Raw genomic sequence first — 19,114 nt, forward strand, 5'->3', positions numbered from 1 at the left:
TTATAGACAGTGTTCTATATTCCTGAAGAGTTGGGACAGACACCAGGCTTAAATCAAACACTGAGAAGTGAATAAAATCAGAGGATGAACGTACCCTGTTAGTGCTGGGTGTAGGTGGACAGTCAGAGACACGGTGTGTGTCCATCGTCCACTAGTCTTTTATAAGTGGACAGGCTGCTGGCTTTATATTTTTGATTGAAGTGCAGCAGCTCCCAGCATTAACACATGGGTATTTAAAATCCCAACAACACTGCTGCACCTGCTGCACTCTTACATACACAGAACAGCACACAGTACCATGTCTTTACCATGTTAGTCTCACTGAAGGGCTGAGAATGATCCACCACCCAAACATCGTCCGGTCAGCGGGGTCATATGGGGACCTTACAGTTACAGTTGAGCTACAGTTAGTAATTGTCTACCCAAATATAAATATATATATATTTACATTTTCTGCATTTAGCAGATGCCTTTATCCAAAACGACTTACAGTACTGTGACAGTAAACAGTCTGAGTAATTGACTTGCTTACTCAACAGCCTCAACCTGGCAGCAGTGGGGCTTGAACCAGCGACCTTCTGATTACTAGTTTATGACCTGAACCGCTAGGCTACACCTGCCATTCTAAAATAATGATTTAATTACATTTACGGCATTTAGCGGACGCTTTTATCCAAAGCGACTGAACATGATTTTTTTTCTTTTTAAGCAGTTGAGGGTTAAGGGCCTTGCTCAGGGGCCCAACAGTGGCAACCTGGCAGTGGTGGGGTTTGAACCGGCAACCTTCTGCTTACTAGCCAAGTACCTTAACCACTGAGCTATCACTGCCCTAATGATCAGTGTTCCTATTAAAGTGCTCAGTGAGTGTTGTACACATATACAGTATATACACACACACACACACACACACACACACACACACACCTCACCGCTATAGAAACAGAAGTGCACGTTGTTTATGGGAATTGTAGTTTTTTATGAGATGTATTCCGCTTCCACTCTGATGAAATGGACTACACTTCCCACAATGCATCACGATCGAGCCCTGACGGACGCCCGTTTGCAGACAAGTGGTACTTTGTAGTTTGAGTAAAAGTTTTAAAACGAATTGATCTGCAGCCATTAGTGATTATATTTGTATTCCTTTGGAATATCTGAAGACCTTAGGAAGGCTAATCTGAGAGGGTTATTGTTATATAAGCTTTAAACGTTGGGCAGGGCCGGTAGTTCCGCTTCAGTAAAACTCCAGCACAGTTATAAAAGTTTTATTATCGACTTTATTTACATTATTCACGTTTTATAAACATCTGCTGCGTCCTGTCTGTGTTCACATATAAGCTCAGAATCCAGGAAGGCGGAGAACACGGAGGATTTAAAACAGCAAATTCATTTGAAGTTTGGTGAGTATTCAGAGCTAACGATGCTAATGCTAACCTACATCACTGTACCCGGCTGTGTATTGTTTAACTGTACGGTTAACGGTGTTCCGGACAGTTCAGTTTAACCTTTAAATGACATTAAAACTGTGTGGTTTTGCCTTCAGTGAGCAGAATAGATGAGACATAAGTTATAGTGGATTATATTTGTTTTGTAATCTGGCTGTGATTCATGTACATGTCTGTAATGAAGTGAGCTGTACGGAACACTGTTATTGTGCTTTCAGGTGAACAGTACTCTGAGCAGCAGGATTTAGATTCAGTAAATATTGGGACACTTTGATTGTTTCTGGTATTTACATCAAAAAGTCACGTTTTTGAGGTTTCTGAAAATCTGCTGGGTCAAAAATAAATAGACACTAGCTCACATAAGGTCGGTCAAGTCCACAGTCAAGCGAGCTTCACACCTCTGTCTCTGAACCCACCTTAAGGCTCTGGAGAAGTTTGGCATGTTCTTTTTCTGCCTACAGGCTTTCTTTTTTTGAGTGAACACATCATGACATGTTAAGACACATTATGACATCATAACTCTGAAACAGGATGATGGTAACCATGGCTGCTATGATAACCGTGTGCATCTCTTTATCCAAACTCTTTATTCCATGCTGCAGGATTCTGAACACTCAGCCGGAACTTTTTACATACGTGAACAGAACGTAAAGCTTGCTCGACTGTACACGGTAACGTCAGGGTTCCGAAGTCCAAGTTGGTTCCTGGATTTTATTTAAGTATCTGTACAGATTTCCTCCGAGCGTAAGGTGGCGGTTTGTTTTTTCTTTTACATTTTTTTTGGTTTTGATTTATATGGAGTGCAGTCGAACTAGCCCTGTTTATATGGGCACAGAGACGTCAGGTGCCTCAGGTGCTCAGAAGCAGTAATATGGAACAGTTGTATAAGGTGTAACGAAGCGTGCTGGTGGTTGCACTCGGACTCTCGACGGTCAGCGTCCAGGCCGGTTTGCTGATGAGGTCATGTGACCCCCGCAGCAGGTGTGTGATTGGCTCCCCGGTGGAAGCGGAGAGGAGAAGCGGCGCAGGTCGCCTCAGACATGTCCTTTTATAGAAGTGAGTGGAGACGGCGCGGGTTGGCGGCCGCGTCTCTCTTCCTGTGAACAGTTCCTCCTGTAGAGCGTTCGGGGGCGTGAACGTGAGCGGCAGACGCACCGTGTCTGACCCGGAGGGGAACAGGAAGAGGAAATGCTTCTGTTCTCCTCCACCAATGGGAGCAGGGCAGGAAGCTCCGTCTCACACTCTGGGTTTAGTGAGAGAATCCCGGAGCGGCCGGGTGTGTTTACGTTCCTCCAGTGATCGGATCAGGAGGAGCGGCGTCTGATCTCCAGGGTCCACGCCGTCATATCTGATGGTCCTACCCCCAACCCAGCCCCCCAACCCCAAACAAACAAACAAACAAACAAAGAGATCTGTAGAATAAGAATTAAAATAAACATCAGAGAGCTTTATTATGAGTTATAACGTTTTTATGGCTGTGAATATTTGAACAGCAGAGTTTACATACAGAAGAGTGTGTGTGTGTGTGTGTGTGTGTGTGTGTGTGTGTAGAAGCCAAACCCAAATCTGTTAATGCGCCGCACAGCGAGTCAGAACTTGAGCAGAAGAATGTTCCTCACCACCTCACACCTCCTCCTGAAGGTTAATCATCACACAGAAGAATGAAGGACGTAGGGAAGGAGCGCAGGAAGTGAGGCGGGTGGAGAAGTTAAATAACAGGTGAGGGTCAGAGGTGTTGGAGTGATCAGGATCTCAGTAATCATGAACATGGAGAACCACCATCAAACACCAAGTGAATCAGTGAATAAACCCGCACTCATACCAGTACTATTTACCACAGTCTTTCTCACTGATCAGCTTTATTATACAGCGCTACCTAAAACTGGACGTCAGTCGGTCCTGGGAGTGGTGTCGAGTTTTAAAGACGTTGAGTTTCGAGGTATTTTTTCCCATAAGGATGTTTGGAGAACCTGTTAATGCGTCCATGGTCCCGTGGAGCTGCAGATATTTTAGTCTCATGTAAAATAATGAGGTTGTTTTTGACACTTAAACACTGAAAATAACACAAATATAATATAAACTCACTGAAATACAATTACTAACAGTTACACATCAATAAAAAGCTGCACTTTAGTTTTACTTCTTTATTGTTTCCTGACGCTTCTTAATGCTGGAGATGCTTGATGTTGGAATACCGTATTCCCTTCAGCACCAGCGCATTCACATGAGAAGTTTGACGGTGCACAAAACCTACCGTGACTTATTGTAGTAAAACAGCGAGTGAGGAATGTGATTAGTGGAGGAACTTATGAGCAGTAATAATGAAGAGAAGTTTAGTGCTCCTGTCTCCTTCTTTTACTACATTAAACCACGTTAAGCTTTATTTTCAACCAGAAGCGTTTTAGACTCTGGGAGAAGCTGATTCTGATTCTGTAACACAAGTTTAAAAGTGAAACAGGGAGGAGAATCCAGATAAACACAGATACATGTGGAGCTGTAACCCTGGATCTGACACTTATTCCACACTGATGCAGATTCAGATCAGATTACAAGGTACTGGTGTAGATTGTAAATAGAAACACATTTATATGGGAAGAACTTTAATCTGGACTCCGAGTCCTCACTGTGTGTGTGTGTGTGTGTGTGTGTGTGTGTGTGTGTGTGTGTGTGTGTGTGTGTGTGTGTGTGTGTGTGTGTGTGCATGAGTGTACTTGTGCTGTGGAATGAAGGGATCGTGTTTTGACTTGTTCTTTTTGCACTTTGTAAGGAGAGTTGAGACGGTAGTGCTCTCCACACACTCCACACACACTCTTCACTCCACACACACTCCTCTGGACGTGTGCAGTGGTGAGGGTAAGCACCTCGTTTACTCTCAGCTCTATTAGCTTTGCTTTTCTCTTCATGCTGCTGCTTAGTAGTGATGTTTTCATTCAGCTTCAGATGTTTGAAAGTTTAGTCTCATCAGCTTCTGCAGAACGTGTAGACCGTGAAGAACGTGTAGACAGTGGAGAACGTTTAGATGGTGGAGAAGGTGTAGACGGTGCAGATTGTGTAGACAGTGGAGGTAAAGTGGAAGGTGGAGAACGTGTAGATGGTGGAGAACGTGTAGATACTGGGCAACGTGTTGGTGGTGGAGAACGTGTAGATGGTTCAGATTGTGTAGATGATGGAGAACGTGTAGAATATAGAGAACGTGTAGACGGTGCAGAATGTGTAGATGATGGAGAACGTGTAGAATATAGAGAACGTGTAGATGGTGGAGATTGTGTAGATGGTGAAGAAGGTGGAGAATGTGCAGACGGTGGAGAACGTGTAGACGGTGGAGAACGTGTAGATGGTGGAGAATGGTGGAGAACGTGTAGATGGTGGAGAACGTGTAGATGGTGGAGAACATGTAGACGGTGGAGAACGTGTAGATGGTGGAGAACGTGTAGATGGTGGAGAACATGTAGACGGTGGAGAACGTGTAGATGGTGGAGAATGGTGGAGAACGTGTAGATGGTGGAGAACATGTAGACGGTGGAGAACGTGTAGACGGTGGAGAACGTGTGGATGGTGGAGAACGTGTAGATACTGGGCAACGTGTAGATGGTTCAGATTGTGTAGATGATGGAGAACGTGTAGAATATAGAGAACGTGTAGATGGTGAAGAAGGTGGAGAACGTGTAGATACTGGGGGATGTGTTGGTGGTGGAGAACATGTAGATGGTGCAGAATGTGCAGACGGTGGAGAACGTTTAGACGGTGCAGATCGTGTAGATGATGGAGAATGTGTAGATGGTGGAGAACGTGTAGATACTGGGGGATGTGTTGGTGGTGGAGAACGTGTAGACGGTGTACGTTGGTACTGGACTGAGGTGGAAGCTGTGTTAGATCTGACCCCTCCTGTCCCTCAGGCTGATCATGGACGTCTGATCACGTCTCATTGAGGAGAGGAACCAGCAGGAACGTGCTCCTGACTGTGAGTGAGTGAATGAATGAGGACTCAGACTGGACCTGGATCCTGTATGGAGAGTGTCGGTGGTGCTGGAGATGCCAGAGCTTCAGTTCATCTCCAGCTTTACTCCAGCCTACCAGGCACCAGGGGCCTCCTTGTGTTTAGGGCCCCGGGGCCCCAGGGCTCTGTATTGTTCTGTTGTCGTGTGTGGTGACGGATGTTTGTATCGTTGTTAATTGGTATGTTCTCTCTCTCTCTCTCTCTCTCTCTCTCTGCTGCCCCCTGCAGGTTGCTGTGTGAATCCCCGTGACTCCACGTGTGTGTGTGTGTGTGTGTGTGTGTGTGTGTGTGTGTGTGTGTGATGTGTGATAACGGAGAGTTGGATGATAAGCCTCCCGCCCCCCCAGTCAGGATGAGCAGCAGTAAAGACGGCCTCCCAAAACCGCTGCCCTCCGTCCCCGAGGAGAAGAAGCCGCGCAAGGGGATCATCTCCATATTCTCCGCTGAGAAAGGTCAGTGTACACCAAGAGGACGGAGCAGGACTGAATGCTAGACCTTGCTTTATGTGGAGCAATATATAACACACACACACACACACATAAACCATCGTTCTGCCCGATCACATGATCAGTATGATGAGGGCCCAACAGACAGCTTGAAGCTCCGCCCACTAGGCTCCCACTGTTCATTAATGTTCATTTATATGTGTGATGTCTTTGATGTTTGTGCTTTCCTTTGATCTTGTGTGTGTGGGTGTGGTCAGGAGGTAAGAAGAAGGACAAGGATAAGGAGCGGCCGGAGATCTCGCACCCGTCCGATTTCGAGCACACCATCCACGTCGGCTTCGACGCCGTCACCGGAGAGTTCACCGTGAGTCCCGGTTTCACCTTGCGATTTTGGGGCGGGTCTACGTGCGCTCTTCGGCTCTCTAGAGCTCCAATGTGGGGGGCGGGCTAGCGCATTAGAGCGCCACACGACGTTCCCCGGACGTTCCTCAGACGTTCCTCTCTTCCCCTCTTGTATCCAGGGAATGCCCGAGCAGTGGGCGCGGCTCCTCCAGACCTCCAACATCTCCAAGTCGGAGCAGAAGCAGAACCCTCAGGCGGTCCTGGACGTCCTCAAGTTCTACGACTCCACGGGGAACGGCAAGCAGAAGTACCTCAGCTTCACAGGTACGCTCACATCGAAGGGCCTTCCCTAAACTGTTGCCTTAGGAGCGTGCCTGTGGGGATTTGGGTCAATTTAATTGCATGTCAGGCGCCGACATTGGATGGAAATGAACTGCACTGCTGAAATAAAAAAGGGCCTTCCCCAAACTGTTGCCGAAAATTGAACTGAGAATTCGGAACACGTCTGTGGGGACTTGTGTCCGTTTAATCGACGGTGCATCTCTCGGGTCGGGTGCCGATATCAGGCGGGAAAGAATTGTCCCACAGTTGAGATTCCGATTCATCTCAAAGGGGTTTAAGAGGATGGGATCGCAGCCCCAGTAAAGGACCTTCCCCAAACTGTTGCTGTGAAGTTGGTAGCATGGATTTCCACTAGTCTAGGATGGCTTTGCACAAGAACCTGGAGCGTGTCTGTGGGGATTTGGGTCCGTTTAATGGACAGTGTCATTGCTGTGTGCATGCTGGGATAGGAAAGGACCTTCCCCAAACTGTTGCTGTGAAGTTGGGAGCCTCTAACTAGTCTAGGACGGCTTTCTCCCCCTGAATCTGGAGCGTGTCTGTGGGGATTTGGGTCCATCTAATGAAATGAAAGCGTGTTTCTCAGGTCAGGCTCACAGTTGACATTCCGATTCATCCCGAAGGGGTTTTTAAGCGGACGAGATCAGAGGTTCATCCCCAAACTGTTGCTGGGAAGTTGTGAGCATGTATACGCTTCGCGACCGTATCGGCCTCTACTAGGGTAGGACGGCTTTTTGCAAGAATTCGGAGTGTGTCTGTGGGGATTGAAAGTGCATTTCTCAGGGTCTTCCCCAAACTGTTGTCAGTTCGTTCAAAGCAATGATTTTTTAAGGTGGAATAGTTGTTGCTGACACACTTGAACAATCATTAAGAGAAGTGTCCACATACTTTTGGTCACTTAGAGCGCCCCCTTGTGGAGGCTTTGTGTTACAGAGAGAGTAAGATGTGGATCTGGCCCCTGGGCAGCGGGTTAAAGATTTCTGGTGTACAGTGTGTGATGGTAGCACCGTCCGTGTGTGTGTGTGTGTGTGTGTGTGTGTGTTTCAGATAAAGACATTCCTCCAGGGAAGAAGGGATTAGAACCCATACCCGCTGGGGTGAAAGACTCAGATATGGATGATGATGATGATGAAGCTCCTCCTCCTGTGGTGGCTCCTCGACCCGATCACACCAAATCGGTGAGTCCTGAATCCTGCATGTTATGGGTCTGTGTGAAAACCTGGTGCCCCGCCCGGCCTAGCGCAGAAATAAAGAAATAATCAGTAAGTTCAGATAAAAACAACAACAGATTAGCGAGTGTATTTAGCCGTTTTACTTCGTGTCTTTACTTTCCTCCTCATCGTGTAAATGAATGTAATTTCTGTAACAAGAAGGTTCCAGTTAAAAGCTTCAACTGATACGTTTTGTTTTCATTACAGAACAAAAGCGCTCGATAAATCACGGCACAGCGGCCAAAATCCCAAACACAGCAAAACCATCATAACCGCTGCTTACCTTAGCTTCTGTTCTTCCAGATGCTATTACATTTATAAGCGTGCGTCCCGTTAGGAATAGAATCCGTTATTTTGTAAATGTGCTTATAATTAAAAACCTCCAAACTTTTCCCGGTGGTGAAGTAAAACAGGAAGTGGTTAGAAAGCCGATCGAGCGTTTCATTACCGCGTCATCTGTGTGACGCAAACCGAATAAATGCAAATAACAGCATTTCTTACTAACAATTACAATCAGAAGCTCTGATTGGTTCAGAAAGCGTCTTTCAACCATCAGCACCGATTCTGTAGGAGCGTTCCATTCACCCCGGTCGTTCCTGTGAAGTGCACTACGTAGGGTATTCCACCATTTTAAGTAGGGAGCGACGCTTCATCACTACACCGGAAGCTGGCTGGAACGTTTACACATCGTGTGTGTTGTGGGTTAAGACGGCAAAACGGGTTCATTATCACACGTAACTAATGGTAACACGTGCTGCCGCTAGAGACTCTTGTTGTTCACGAGTCATTTTATTGCGCTGTGTGTGCGACTCAGACTCGAGTCCCCGTCTCTGGTAGGAGCATTTTAGGGGATCTAAGAACTTAGACATGCCCTGTTCTCGAGAGTGTAGGATGATGGGAAATGCGGCTATATAGAGAAATCAGTAGGGTTCCGAACAGATCCCTGGTGTTTGGTCATGCTGGTGCTTCGGCACGGTCACGACGTTTCACCTCATTAATGAAGAAGCTTGGTTTTGGTCCACGTGTAAATGTTTTGTAGATGTTGATGGATGTTCTGTTGAACAGATCCTGACCCGCCCGTCCATGATCGACCCCATTCCTCCTCCGGACAAGTCTGCAGATAAACAGAAGAAAGGAAAAGGGAAGATGAGCGACGAGGAGATCATGGAGAAACTCAGTACGTCTCTCTCCTCCTGCCTCCTCGTGAAGTTCATTCTAGAGTTTCACGCTGACATGTTTGTGTCTGTGTTTCAGGAACCATCGTCAGTATCGGGGACCCTAAGAAGAAGTACACGCGCTATGAGAAGATCGGACAGGGGTGAGTGATTCGGCGTTCATGTGGTGTAACGGTAAAATACGCTGGCGCACTAGTGCCATGATCTCGAATCCGTCCCGCCCGGCGCGCGGCCACATGAACAACGATTGGCGGCTGTTCAGGGTGAGATGAGCCGGACCAGGTTCCACATAACTGGTGCAGTTACGCCCTCTGCTGGCTGATTGAGTTGGGGAATAATGCAGATCAGGGTGTGGCTCTTTGTACACAAGGCTGATCCGCATATGAACTCGCCTCATGCAGGTGAAAAGAAGCAGTCGGTACTGCACACAAAAATAACACTAAGCTTCTGATTCTGATACAGAACGAGGTGAAGCGGGGCGGTTGGGTGACGCTGAGGGCATGTGATCGGCCAGCGCAGGGGTGGTGCCGGCGGTAAGGGAATGGGATAGGACTAAATTGGGTAGAAAAGGCAGAGAAGATCCTCTGGTGTGTGAGGATTCTCACATTGTGCTCATTTTTAATGTAAGTTTTGTCTCCGCCTGCTGGTAGAGACAGGAATTGCATGGAATTTGCATTATTTTGCAGCAATTATATGAATCACAGAGAATTACAGCCTCCCCCGCTATCCTAACCCTAACCCCACCCTCAGGCACAGCGCCCACTAACGAATCTTCCGTAAACTGAAGCGACGAGCAGCAAAGAAGCTGTTAGCATTTATTTATATATTAAACTAATAGAACGAATAAAGTTGTGTATTTTTGATGTTAATGAGATGTGGTGTGTGTGTGTGTGTGTGTGTGTGTGTGTGTGCAGCGCATCAGGTACCGTGTACACCGCCATCGACGTGGCTACAGGACAGGAGGTGAGTTAGCATGTAGCATCATATTATAGTCACACAGTATACAACCAAACGTTTATTAACCTTCACGTCCATGAATGAATGAGGAATTAGACCTAAAGAGTTAGTAAGGAGTTCCCAAACATTACCGGGGGGTTCTGATCCGAGCGTGAGGGTTCATGTTTGATCCTCAGGTGGCCATTAAGCAGATCAACCTGCAGAAACAGCCGAAGAAGGAGCTGATCATCAACGAGATCCTGGTCATGAAGGAACTGAAGAACCCAAACATCGTCAACTTCCTCGACAGGTCAGTTCTGTGTTCAGTCGTACGTTACCAGAGAACCCGTTACTCCCGGGGCGCTCGGGTCCTCCGTGAGAGTCTGAACTTCCGGGGTCTCTCCTCACTGCTGCTGTAACAGCGCCCCCTGCTGTCAGGTCCAGGCAGCACTACTGTTTATCCATGAGAATACAGAAGCGAGCGGTGACGTGTGTAGGAGCGGATGGGGCGGGTGCTAGTCTGTGGCTCCTCTCAGCCTTACAGTACTGAGACAGTATACAGTCTAAGCAATTGAGGGTTAAGGGCCTCGCTCAAGGGCCCAACAGTGGCAACCTGGCAGTGGTGGGGCTTGAACCAGCGACCTTTCGATTACTAGTCCAGTACCTTAACCACTAGGCTACACCTGCCCTAATAGAAGGGTAACCGGGGTAGAACTTTGGCCTTCGGAACTCTAGTGGCCACAGCGGGAACCGCAACATGATCCCAACAACACTGCTACACCTGCTGCACTCGTACCACAACACACACACTGCCATGTCATTATCATTCAGATCATTCAAGTCAGTGCTGAGAAGGAGCCACCCACCGAACATCGTCTATACGGGCTGCTGTCAGTAATTGTATACCTATACAGTTCATCTGTATGGAAGGTCACTGAAAGTCTGTGTATGTATAAAGTGTGTGTGTGTGTGTGTGTGTGTGTGTGTGTGTGTGTGTGTGTAGTTTCCTGGTGGGTGAGGAGCTCTTCGTGGTGATGGAGTATTTAGCCGGCGGCTCTCTGACGGACGTGGTTACAGAGACGTGTATGGATGAAGCTCAGATCGCTGCCGTCTGCAGAGAGGTACCTTCATCATCATCAGCATCATCATCATCACGCTGATTACACTGATTAATTAATGCTAACGAGTGTGTGTGTGTGTGCGCAGTGTTTGCAGGCGCTGGAGTTCCTCCATGCTAATCAGGTGATCCACCGCGACATCAAGAGCGACAACGTGCTGCTCGGCATGGACGGATCCGTCAAGCTCAGTGAGTCTCTCCCTTCATATATACCGTCCTCATATATACCGTCCTCATATATACCGTCCTCATATATACACCACACACGGCCAAAAGTATTCAAAAACAAACCCTATTAAAGCAGACTGACCCTCTGTTACCCCTTTTCCACCGACGCGGCACGGAGCCCGTTCCGGTTCCCGTTCCGGTTCCCGAACTTGACTTTGAACCGGTTCCGCGTGTTTCCACCGGAGAAAAAAGAGGTTCCAGACAGAGAACTAGCGGGTCGATCTGGCACCACAGAATACTGGGTTATTCAGCCCGAACCGTGACGTCACCTGTGGGCGCGTCATGTTGTACAGCATAGCGCGTTAGCAACAATGGCGTCCGCTGGGGTCTCGTATGGAGCTTAATGCTGCATTTTTATCTTTTAAACTTCACCTGATCACATTTTGAACCAGTTTGCCGCTGATATTTTCAAAGCGCCTTTAAAAAGATGAACTGTGAGATATTACGAGATAAAAGTGACCCGGACAGAACGGAACTCGCTTAACGTGATAAATAAAGCGTGAAGCTTTTTCAACTCCCCGAGCTGCATAAACACACGTGAAGTAAATCCAGTTACACACAGATACACGTGGTATTATAGAGTAGATTTGATGGTTATTTCACACAGATGTTTGTTCATGTTGTGGAACTTTAATAAACTAAATAAAGCAACAACTGAGACAAACACAGACACGGGGAGAACATGCAAACTCCGCACAGAAAGGACCCGGACCGCCCCGCCTGGGGGATCGAACCCAGGACCTTCTTGCTGTGATGTGACAGTGTGCCACCTTGCATTCAGTCAAAACATGACAGCATGTGTACGGTTGGGCGCTGATCGATCAGTCGGTGTTCCGGTTCATCCCAGAGCCGCTGAGTGGGGCTGAGCTCAGGACTCTGTGCAGGACGCTGGAGTTCCTTGGTTAGAACAGGAACAGATAACGGCCTTCCCTAAACTGTTTCTGCAAAGTCAGAAGCAAGTAATGCATTTTATGTGATTGATTTATTACACCTGTTAGTGACTGTTGTGGCTGAAACACATGATTTCAGTCATTAGAAGGGGCGTCCCGGTTCTGCACCCATCAACCATCCCTGCCTACAACAACCACATCACCACTGTCTGTACCTGCCCTGCCCTCACTTAAGCCCTGCATTTATTCCCCCTTCCCACCCCCCCACTGTGTTCTGGTGATACTGAGATGTGTTTCTGTGGTTCTCTCTTCCAGCGGATTTCGGCTTCTGCGCTCAGATCACCCCCGAGCAGAGTAAGCGCAGCACCATGGTGGGAACTCCGTACTGGATGGCTCCGGAGGTGGTGACCCGCAAGGCGTACGGTCCTAAAGTGGACATCTGGTCTCTGGGTATCATGGCTATAGAGATGGTGGAGGGAGAACCGCCGTACCTCAACGAGAACCCTCTACGGGTGAGTCGGGGTGGAGACGGGTACCACCTACACCTCGTTTTCATTAGTCTGTGTGTGTGTGTGTGTGTGTGTGTGAAGATTGATCCTGATTAGATACTCTACAGGCACAGCTGGGCGTGTCTTGTTTAAGATGCACCGTCACTGCTGCCTCCTGCTGGCTGGTTGAGGTATCAGTAGGGGTGGTGGAGGAGTACAGAGAGTGTAGTGTGTTCCTCCACACATCTTAAAGCTCTCTAAAAATCCACTCCTGTTTAGAAGAAAGAAACGAGGGTTTCACATGGCTGACAGGGGCACCAGAGCACACGGGAATCGGGTACATCCAAATTGAAACAGTACAGTACAGGCTGCTATTGCCTCCACTGTCCTGGGAGGGCTTTCTAGGGGATTTTGGAGTGTGTTTGTGGGAATCTGTGCCCATATAGTCATTCCTAAGTTCAAACTCATCAAAGTAAACCACAATTTATGGACCCCAGTTTGTGCACAAAGGCAAAAAAAATCCTGCTAAAACAGGACAGGCCCTTCCCCAAACTGCTGTCACAAAGTTATAATCGTCTCATTTTCATCTTGCTGTGTAGAAGCACGAGCGTAATGAGCGTAATTACGGAGCGATCTGTCGCCCCCGTGTGGAAACGCAAGGTAAAGCACAGCCGCAGGTCCTGAACTGAACCCAGCTGATCGAGTCTGTGCTGATGTTCTCCAGGCGCTGTACCTCATCGCCACCAACGGCACTCCGGAGCTGCAGAACCCCGAGAAGCTGTCGCCCACCTTCAGAGATTTCCTCAACCGCTGTCTGGAGATGGACGTGGAGAAGAGAGGAGGCGGCAAAGAGCTGCTGCAGGTCAGATCAGCACCACACCACCACGAGTTCCCCAACACCTGTATCACCTCTGTGTGCCCTCAGTGTGACTGACCGATGACGTGGCCTAGTGTTCCTGTAGAAACTCATTCACAGGGGTGATATAGGTGTTGTAGAACGTTCTTTCATAAACATTCCAGCATTGGTCTGCGTTATGAATGTCTGATACACATTATGCTCAAAAGTATGTGGACACCCCTCCTGATCACTGCGTACAGGTGTTTTAGCCACACCTATTCTATGCAGTTTAGGGAAGGCCCTTTCCTGCTCCAGCATGACTGTGAATGTGAGTCAGGTTTGGTGTGGAGGAGCTCCAGTGTCCTGCACACGGCCCTGACCTCAACCTCAGCTCTTGGGATGAATTGGAATATCTACTGCGAGTTATTTTAAGCTCTTTTAAGTGAATGTGCACTATTTTTACTAGAGTGGAGGCTGTTAGAGCTGCAACAACTACAGGGAGACTTTATATGAAATTAACGCCCACGGTCTGGGTCATGCACAGGTGTCCACATACTTTTGATCACATGACCTGATTAATATTGACCATGGTGTTTCCTCTGCAGCATCCGTTCCTGAAGCTGGCCAAACCTCTGTCCAGTCTCACTCCCCTCATCCTCGCCGCCAAGGAGGCCATGAAGAGCAGCCGCTAACCCCCCCCCCCCCCCCCCCCCCCCAAACTTCTCACCCCCCCACCCTACACACATCCTTATTTCTCCCTGTGTGTGTGTGTGTGTGTGTGTGTGTCTGTGTCGTATGAACAATCGGATCTTTTTCTCACATCAATTCCACCGCCAAACTGTGATGTCATCAGATGTGGGCGTGTCCTTACAAAGCATAACTATGACAACATGGTGCAACGGGAATTCCCGCGTCTGATGATGTCATCGGTTTCCTCTCTAACTGACAGAGGCAGATCTGAATCAGAAATTGAATCCAAATCAGAATTTAAATCTGAATCAGAATCTGAATCTGAATTTGAAATTGAATCTGAATCAGAAGTGACTCTCTGTTGAGGAACCAGTTAGAACCAGAAATTTTCTCTGTACTGGTGCTGGGTTGGTGGAGCTGGACGTGTTGTATTATTTGTGCCCGCTGTGCCCCCCCAGATCCACCCCCCAATACCCCTCCCCACCCCTTTGTTTCTTCTCCAGTATTTGATAAACACCTCCAGCGTGGTGCAGAAACAGAACCACAGTAAAACTGTAAAAGAAATATAGAATTTTCTACTGATTTTTCCTTTTTATTATTATTATTGTTGTTTTATTTCTGTTTTATTTGTTTTCTTGGTTTCATCAGACTCGACCTGAACGATTCCTAAAATCCTTTTTTCTGTTAATAGATTTTTAAAAATACAAAAATTTCCTTCTGTTTCTATGGAAGCTGCAAAGGGTAATAAAGTGTTTATTATTATTATTATTATTATTATTATTATTATTAATGTCCTGATATCTTTAGATCATGACTTGATTCTAAAATCTTTGCCAGAGTGGACGTACACTATTTGCCCAGAAGTATGTGGACACCTCTTCTGTATTAAGCCACGCCCGTTGCTAACAGCTGTATGTTGTATTATCAGTAATGTAAAATAAAAATAGGTTTCCATCTCGTAGCCATTTTTCGGGGAGGGTCCTCTGTCCCAGCATGACCGTGCGTCAGTGCACGAATCGAGGTCCATAAAGACACGGCTCAATCCCACTGATCACCTTCGGGATGAGTTAGAACATTGATTGTGAGCCAGGCCTTCATCTGAACGTCAGTGCTGTTTACACTGGATGTACACACATTTCTAAAGCTTGTAGGGCGTCGACAGTGTTTTTGTTTATTTCCTGAATGGTTTTTGAATCACTTTGTTGTTTTTCGTTGCTTCGCTGCGTCCTGCTCTGATCTCATAAAGCTCAGGAGAGTTTGGAATATTTGATCAGTTCCCTGTTTGGATTCCTTTCTTTTCTTCCTTTCCGCTCTCCTGACAGCAGGACTGAACATCGGCGTGACGTTTAGAATAAATCTTGGTGGATTAGAATTGATCAGATCAGCAGCATCACCGCGACGTTCGGTTCAGTTCTGTAAGACCAGACGTGTGCTTTACACCATCCCACCTCTCCTCACACTGGACATCACTGATACTGTACCAGCTCGGTCTGATTACTCCAATCACAGCAGGAGGTGAAAATGTTCTCCTGGTTCCTCCTGGTTGAAAACGCACAAACTGGGTCATTTGAACTGGTTTGTAGTTCCAGTACATACGGAAGCAGATTTCCCACCCCAAACATCTCATGTACTTTTCACTTCTGGCTGAACTCCTGCTTTAAAGCAGCGGTTCTAACTTCAGAGACACCCGAGATCCAATCATATCTAACAATAGAACCTCGACTCGGGTCCAGAACTTCCTAATGAGCAGCAAGAAAGAACCCTATTTTATAAGGAACCATGAGAGGACTCTAATGGGACTCCTCCTTTGGTGGGGTGGATTTTTGGATTAGTTGATTTAAATACATCTGTCTTATTTTATTTGTATAATAAGACACAACTGGAGCTTTAAAATTGTGTTTTTTGTAAGGATAGAAGAAAAGAGACGTCTGGACCAGTGATGTCATCGAGTCTGTGTTCTCTGATTCGTTGGTTGTACTGACTCAGAAACATCAGTGGTCCCAGTCATAGCTTCAGTGTACCTTAGTGTCTGGGCTTTTGGAGGGGGGTGATGTGGGGTCCTTGGCCAAAATGTTTAGAGCCGCTGGTTTAAAGTGCTTTCGTGTTTTTGTTTAGAATCTGTATAAATTTGTTTCTTTTTTTATTTTCCTCTGATATTTTACTGAATTAAAAACACAAACAGAAATCAGGACGTTTATGACGAGATGTTTTATATTGATGTAAAACTGTACTTTATTTTCTTACTAACAATCTGATGCAGGTTTTATTGATTTAACTGTTTCTTTAGATATAAATAATGTTCCTTTTTTTTGTTTTTATATTTTAATAAAACTACATTTCTGTGATTTTAATGATGAAACATTCCAGATTCTTTTTCTTTTCTCTGTTTTTACAGCACAATGTTGCTCAGTTAAAATCTTTCATTTTCTTTTTTTTTAATGATGGAACCGTTTTCAGACTGAATCTTTATAAATTATTATTAAAAGTCGATTCAGGTCACTTTCATCGTCTCTGTTGGGTTTTTCCTGTTTGTTACTGGTCATCAGTTTTATTCTGGTGTGTCCTGATAGCAGCGTGAAACAGGAGGTGGGTACAAACCAACTGTGGATGTGTAACCAGCAGAGGTCACCAGAAAGCTCACAGTAATTGAGTATATCCAATAATTGAAATGATGCATAAAAAGGTACTTAGACACAACCTGTAACTGTTGGTTCATGTTTTATTAGCACAGTTTTAGGTGAACACGTTTAGATTATGTACAACAGCTCGACGGTGTTATTACTCTCTATCGCCACGGTGTGTTTGCTGCCCTCTGGTGGTGGAGCAGTATAACTACATAAACTAAACGCTACTTGAGGCTGATTCTCCTAGTAAACACTTTTATTCATTTTATTATAATTGATCTGTTAAACCCTCACAAACACAATTCAACACAAACCGACAAGTACACAACACAAGCGTTCTTTAGCGTAACGTTCTTTAGGAAACACGGAATGTTAAAAAAAGTACAATAAACATTAAATGATTCATTTGTAAATAGATGCACTAGTTATAATAAGAATCTTTTCATTCTCTAAGAGATAATTATAAAACAGAATAAATAGTTTTTATTATAATTAATGCAGGAAACAGCAGTGAGTGAGTTATTAATTACATTATTAATACAGTAAAACAACAGCCAATCAACAGTTCGAAATCTATGACGTAAACGCCTCACTTTGACCAATTAGGTGCTGTTGCTGGGCAGAATTGAGATCTTGCTGTTATGCGGTGAGTGAATGAAAGTATTAATGGCGCTGTGAGGCTCGAACCCAGCAGTGGAAGCTGCGAGTGAAAATCCGGCACCGACAACAAATAAAATGTTCGATTTTCAATCAGGACTTTTTGCAAGAAAAGGAATAAACACGTTTATATCAATATTGATGTGGTTTCACGTTACTAAACGTCCTTTAGTTTGTAGACAGTAGTTATTAATGATTAATTAATTCCTTGTAAAAACTCTCTATTGTTTTTATTTTTGCTAAAACTACTAATTTTAAACCATTATTTACAGCCACTAACTCTAAATAAGGACAGGAACCCAAAACGTTTTAGCTTTTATATGTATTTTTTGTGCCTCAGGTTTATACAACCATCAAATATCTTATTAAAATGTATATTATTAAAAAGGTAAAATATATATTAATAATGCACTACACATTACATGTATTTTTAATGATTTATAAAATGTAGCAAATAAACTAATATACCAGTGTACCTGTAAAATGTGTGTACCTGTTGTGTGTGTACGTTAGGTGTGTATATGTAAGATGTGTGTGTATACATGTTAGGTGTGTATGTTAGGTGTGTGTACCTGTTGTGTGTATATGTTCTGTGTATACATGTTAAGTGTGTATGTTAGGTGTGTGTACCTGTTGTGTGTGTGTGTATACATGTTAGGTGTGTGTAACTGTTGTGTGTATATGTTCTGTGTATACATGTTAAGTGTGTATGTTAGGTGTGTGTACCTGTTGTGTGTGTGTGTGTGTGTGTATACATGTTAGGTGTGTGTACCTGTTGTGTGTGTGTGTATACATGTTAGGTGTGTGTAACTGTTGTGTGTATATGTTCTGTGTATACATGTTAAGTGTGTATGTTAGGTGTGTGTACCTGTTGTGTGTGTGTGTGTGTATACATGTTAGGTGTGTGTGTATACATGTTAGGTGTGTGTACCTGTTGTGTGTATATGTTCTGTGTATACATGTTAAGTGTGTATGTTAGGTGTGTGTACCTGTTGTGTGTATATGTTCTGTGTATACATGTTAAGTGTGTATGTTAGGTGTGTGTACCTGTTGTGTGTGTGTGTATACATGTTAGGTGTGTGTAACTGTTGTGTGTATATGTTCTGTGTATACATGTTAAGTGTGTATGTTAGGTGTGTGTACCTGTTGTGTGTGTGTGTGTGTGTATACATGTTAGGTGTGTGTACCTGTTGTGTGTGTGTGTATACATGTTAGGTGTGTGTACCTGTTGTGTATATGTTCTGTGTATACATGTTAAGTGTGTATGTTAGGTGTGTGTACCTGTTGTGTGTGTGTGTATACATGTTAGGTGTGTGTACCTGTTGTGTGTGTGTGTATACATGTTAGGTGTGTGTACCTGTTGTGTGTATATGTTCTGTGTATACATGTTAAGTGTGTATGTTAGGTGTGTGTACCTGTTGTGTGTATATGTTCTGTGTATACATGTTAAGTGTGTATGTTAGGTGTGTGTACCTGTTGTGTGTGTGTGTATACATGTTAGGTGTGTGTAACTGTTGTGTGTATATGTTCTGTGTATACATGTTAAGTGTGTATGTTAGGTGTGTGTACCTGTTGTGTGTGTGTGTGTGTGTATACATGTTAGGTGTGTGTACCTGTTGTGTGTGTGTGTATACATGTTAGGTGTGTGTAACTGTTGTGTGTATATGTTCTGTGTATACATGTTAAGTGTG

The 19,114-nt window shown here is 45.2% G+C and overlaps 1 protein-coding gene across 3 annotated transcripts; it reads left to right on the top strand.

Annotated features, from left to right (window-relative positions):
• The first annotated feature begins 1,034 nt into the window (after nt 1-1,034).
• pak2a (p21 protein (Cdc42/Rac)-activated kinase 2a) lies at nt 1,035-14,145 on the top strand. Of its 3 annotated transcripts, none has more exons than XM_062993700.1 (15): nt 1,035-1,073; nt 1,339-1,400; nt 5,671-5,894; nt 6,146-6,252; nt 6,410-6,554; nt 7,617-7,747; nt 8,846-8,957; nt 9,035-9,098; nt 9,870-9,918; nt 10,089-10,201; nt 10,895-11,012; nt 11,098-11,197; nt 12,442-12,638; nt 13,339-13,476; nt 14,058-14,145. In XM_062993700.1, exons 3-15 carry the CDS (start codon nt 5,744-5,746, stop codon nt 14,142-14,144), a joined length of 1,512 nt encoding a protein of 503 aa, XP_062849770.1. In that variant the 5' UTR covers nt 1,035-1,073; nt 1,339-1,400; nt 5,671-5,743; the 3' UTR covers nt 14,145. The 3 variants fall into 3 exon arrangements, with proteins under 3 accessions (XP_062849770.1, XP_062849769.1, XP_062849771.1); XM_062993699.1 differs by adding an exon at nt 2,997-3,164 and having other exon boundaries at nt 1,055-1,400; XM_062993701.1 differs by lacking the exons at nt 1,035-1,073; nt 1,339-1,400 and adding an exon at nt 4,250-4,298.
• The last annotated feature ends 4,969 nt before the right edge of the window (nt 14,146-19,114 follow it).

The sequence above is a fragment of the Trichomycterus rosablanca genome, chromosome 4, assembly GCF_030014385.1.
Source record: "Trichomycterus rosablanca isolate fTriRos1 chromosome 4, fTriRos1.hap1, whole genome shotgun sequence".
NCBI lineage: Eukaryota > Metazoa > Chordata > Actinopteri > Siluriformes > Trichomycteridae > Trichomycterus > Trichomycterus rosablanca.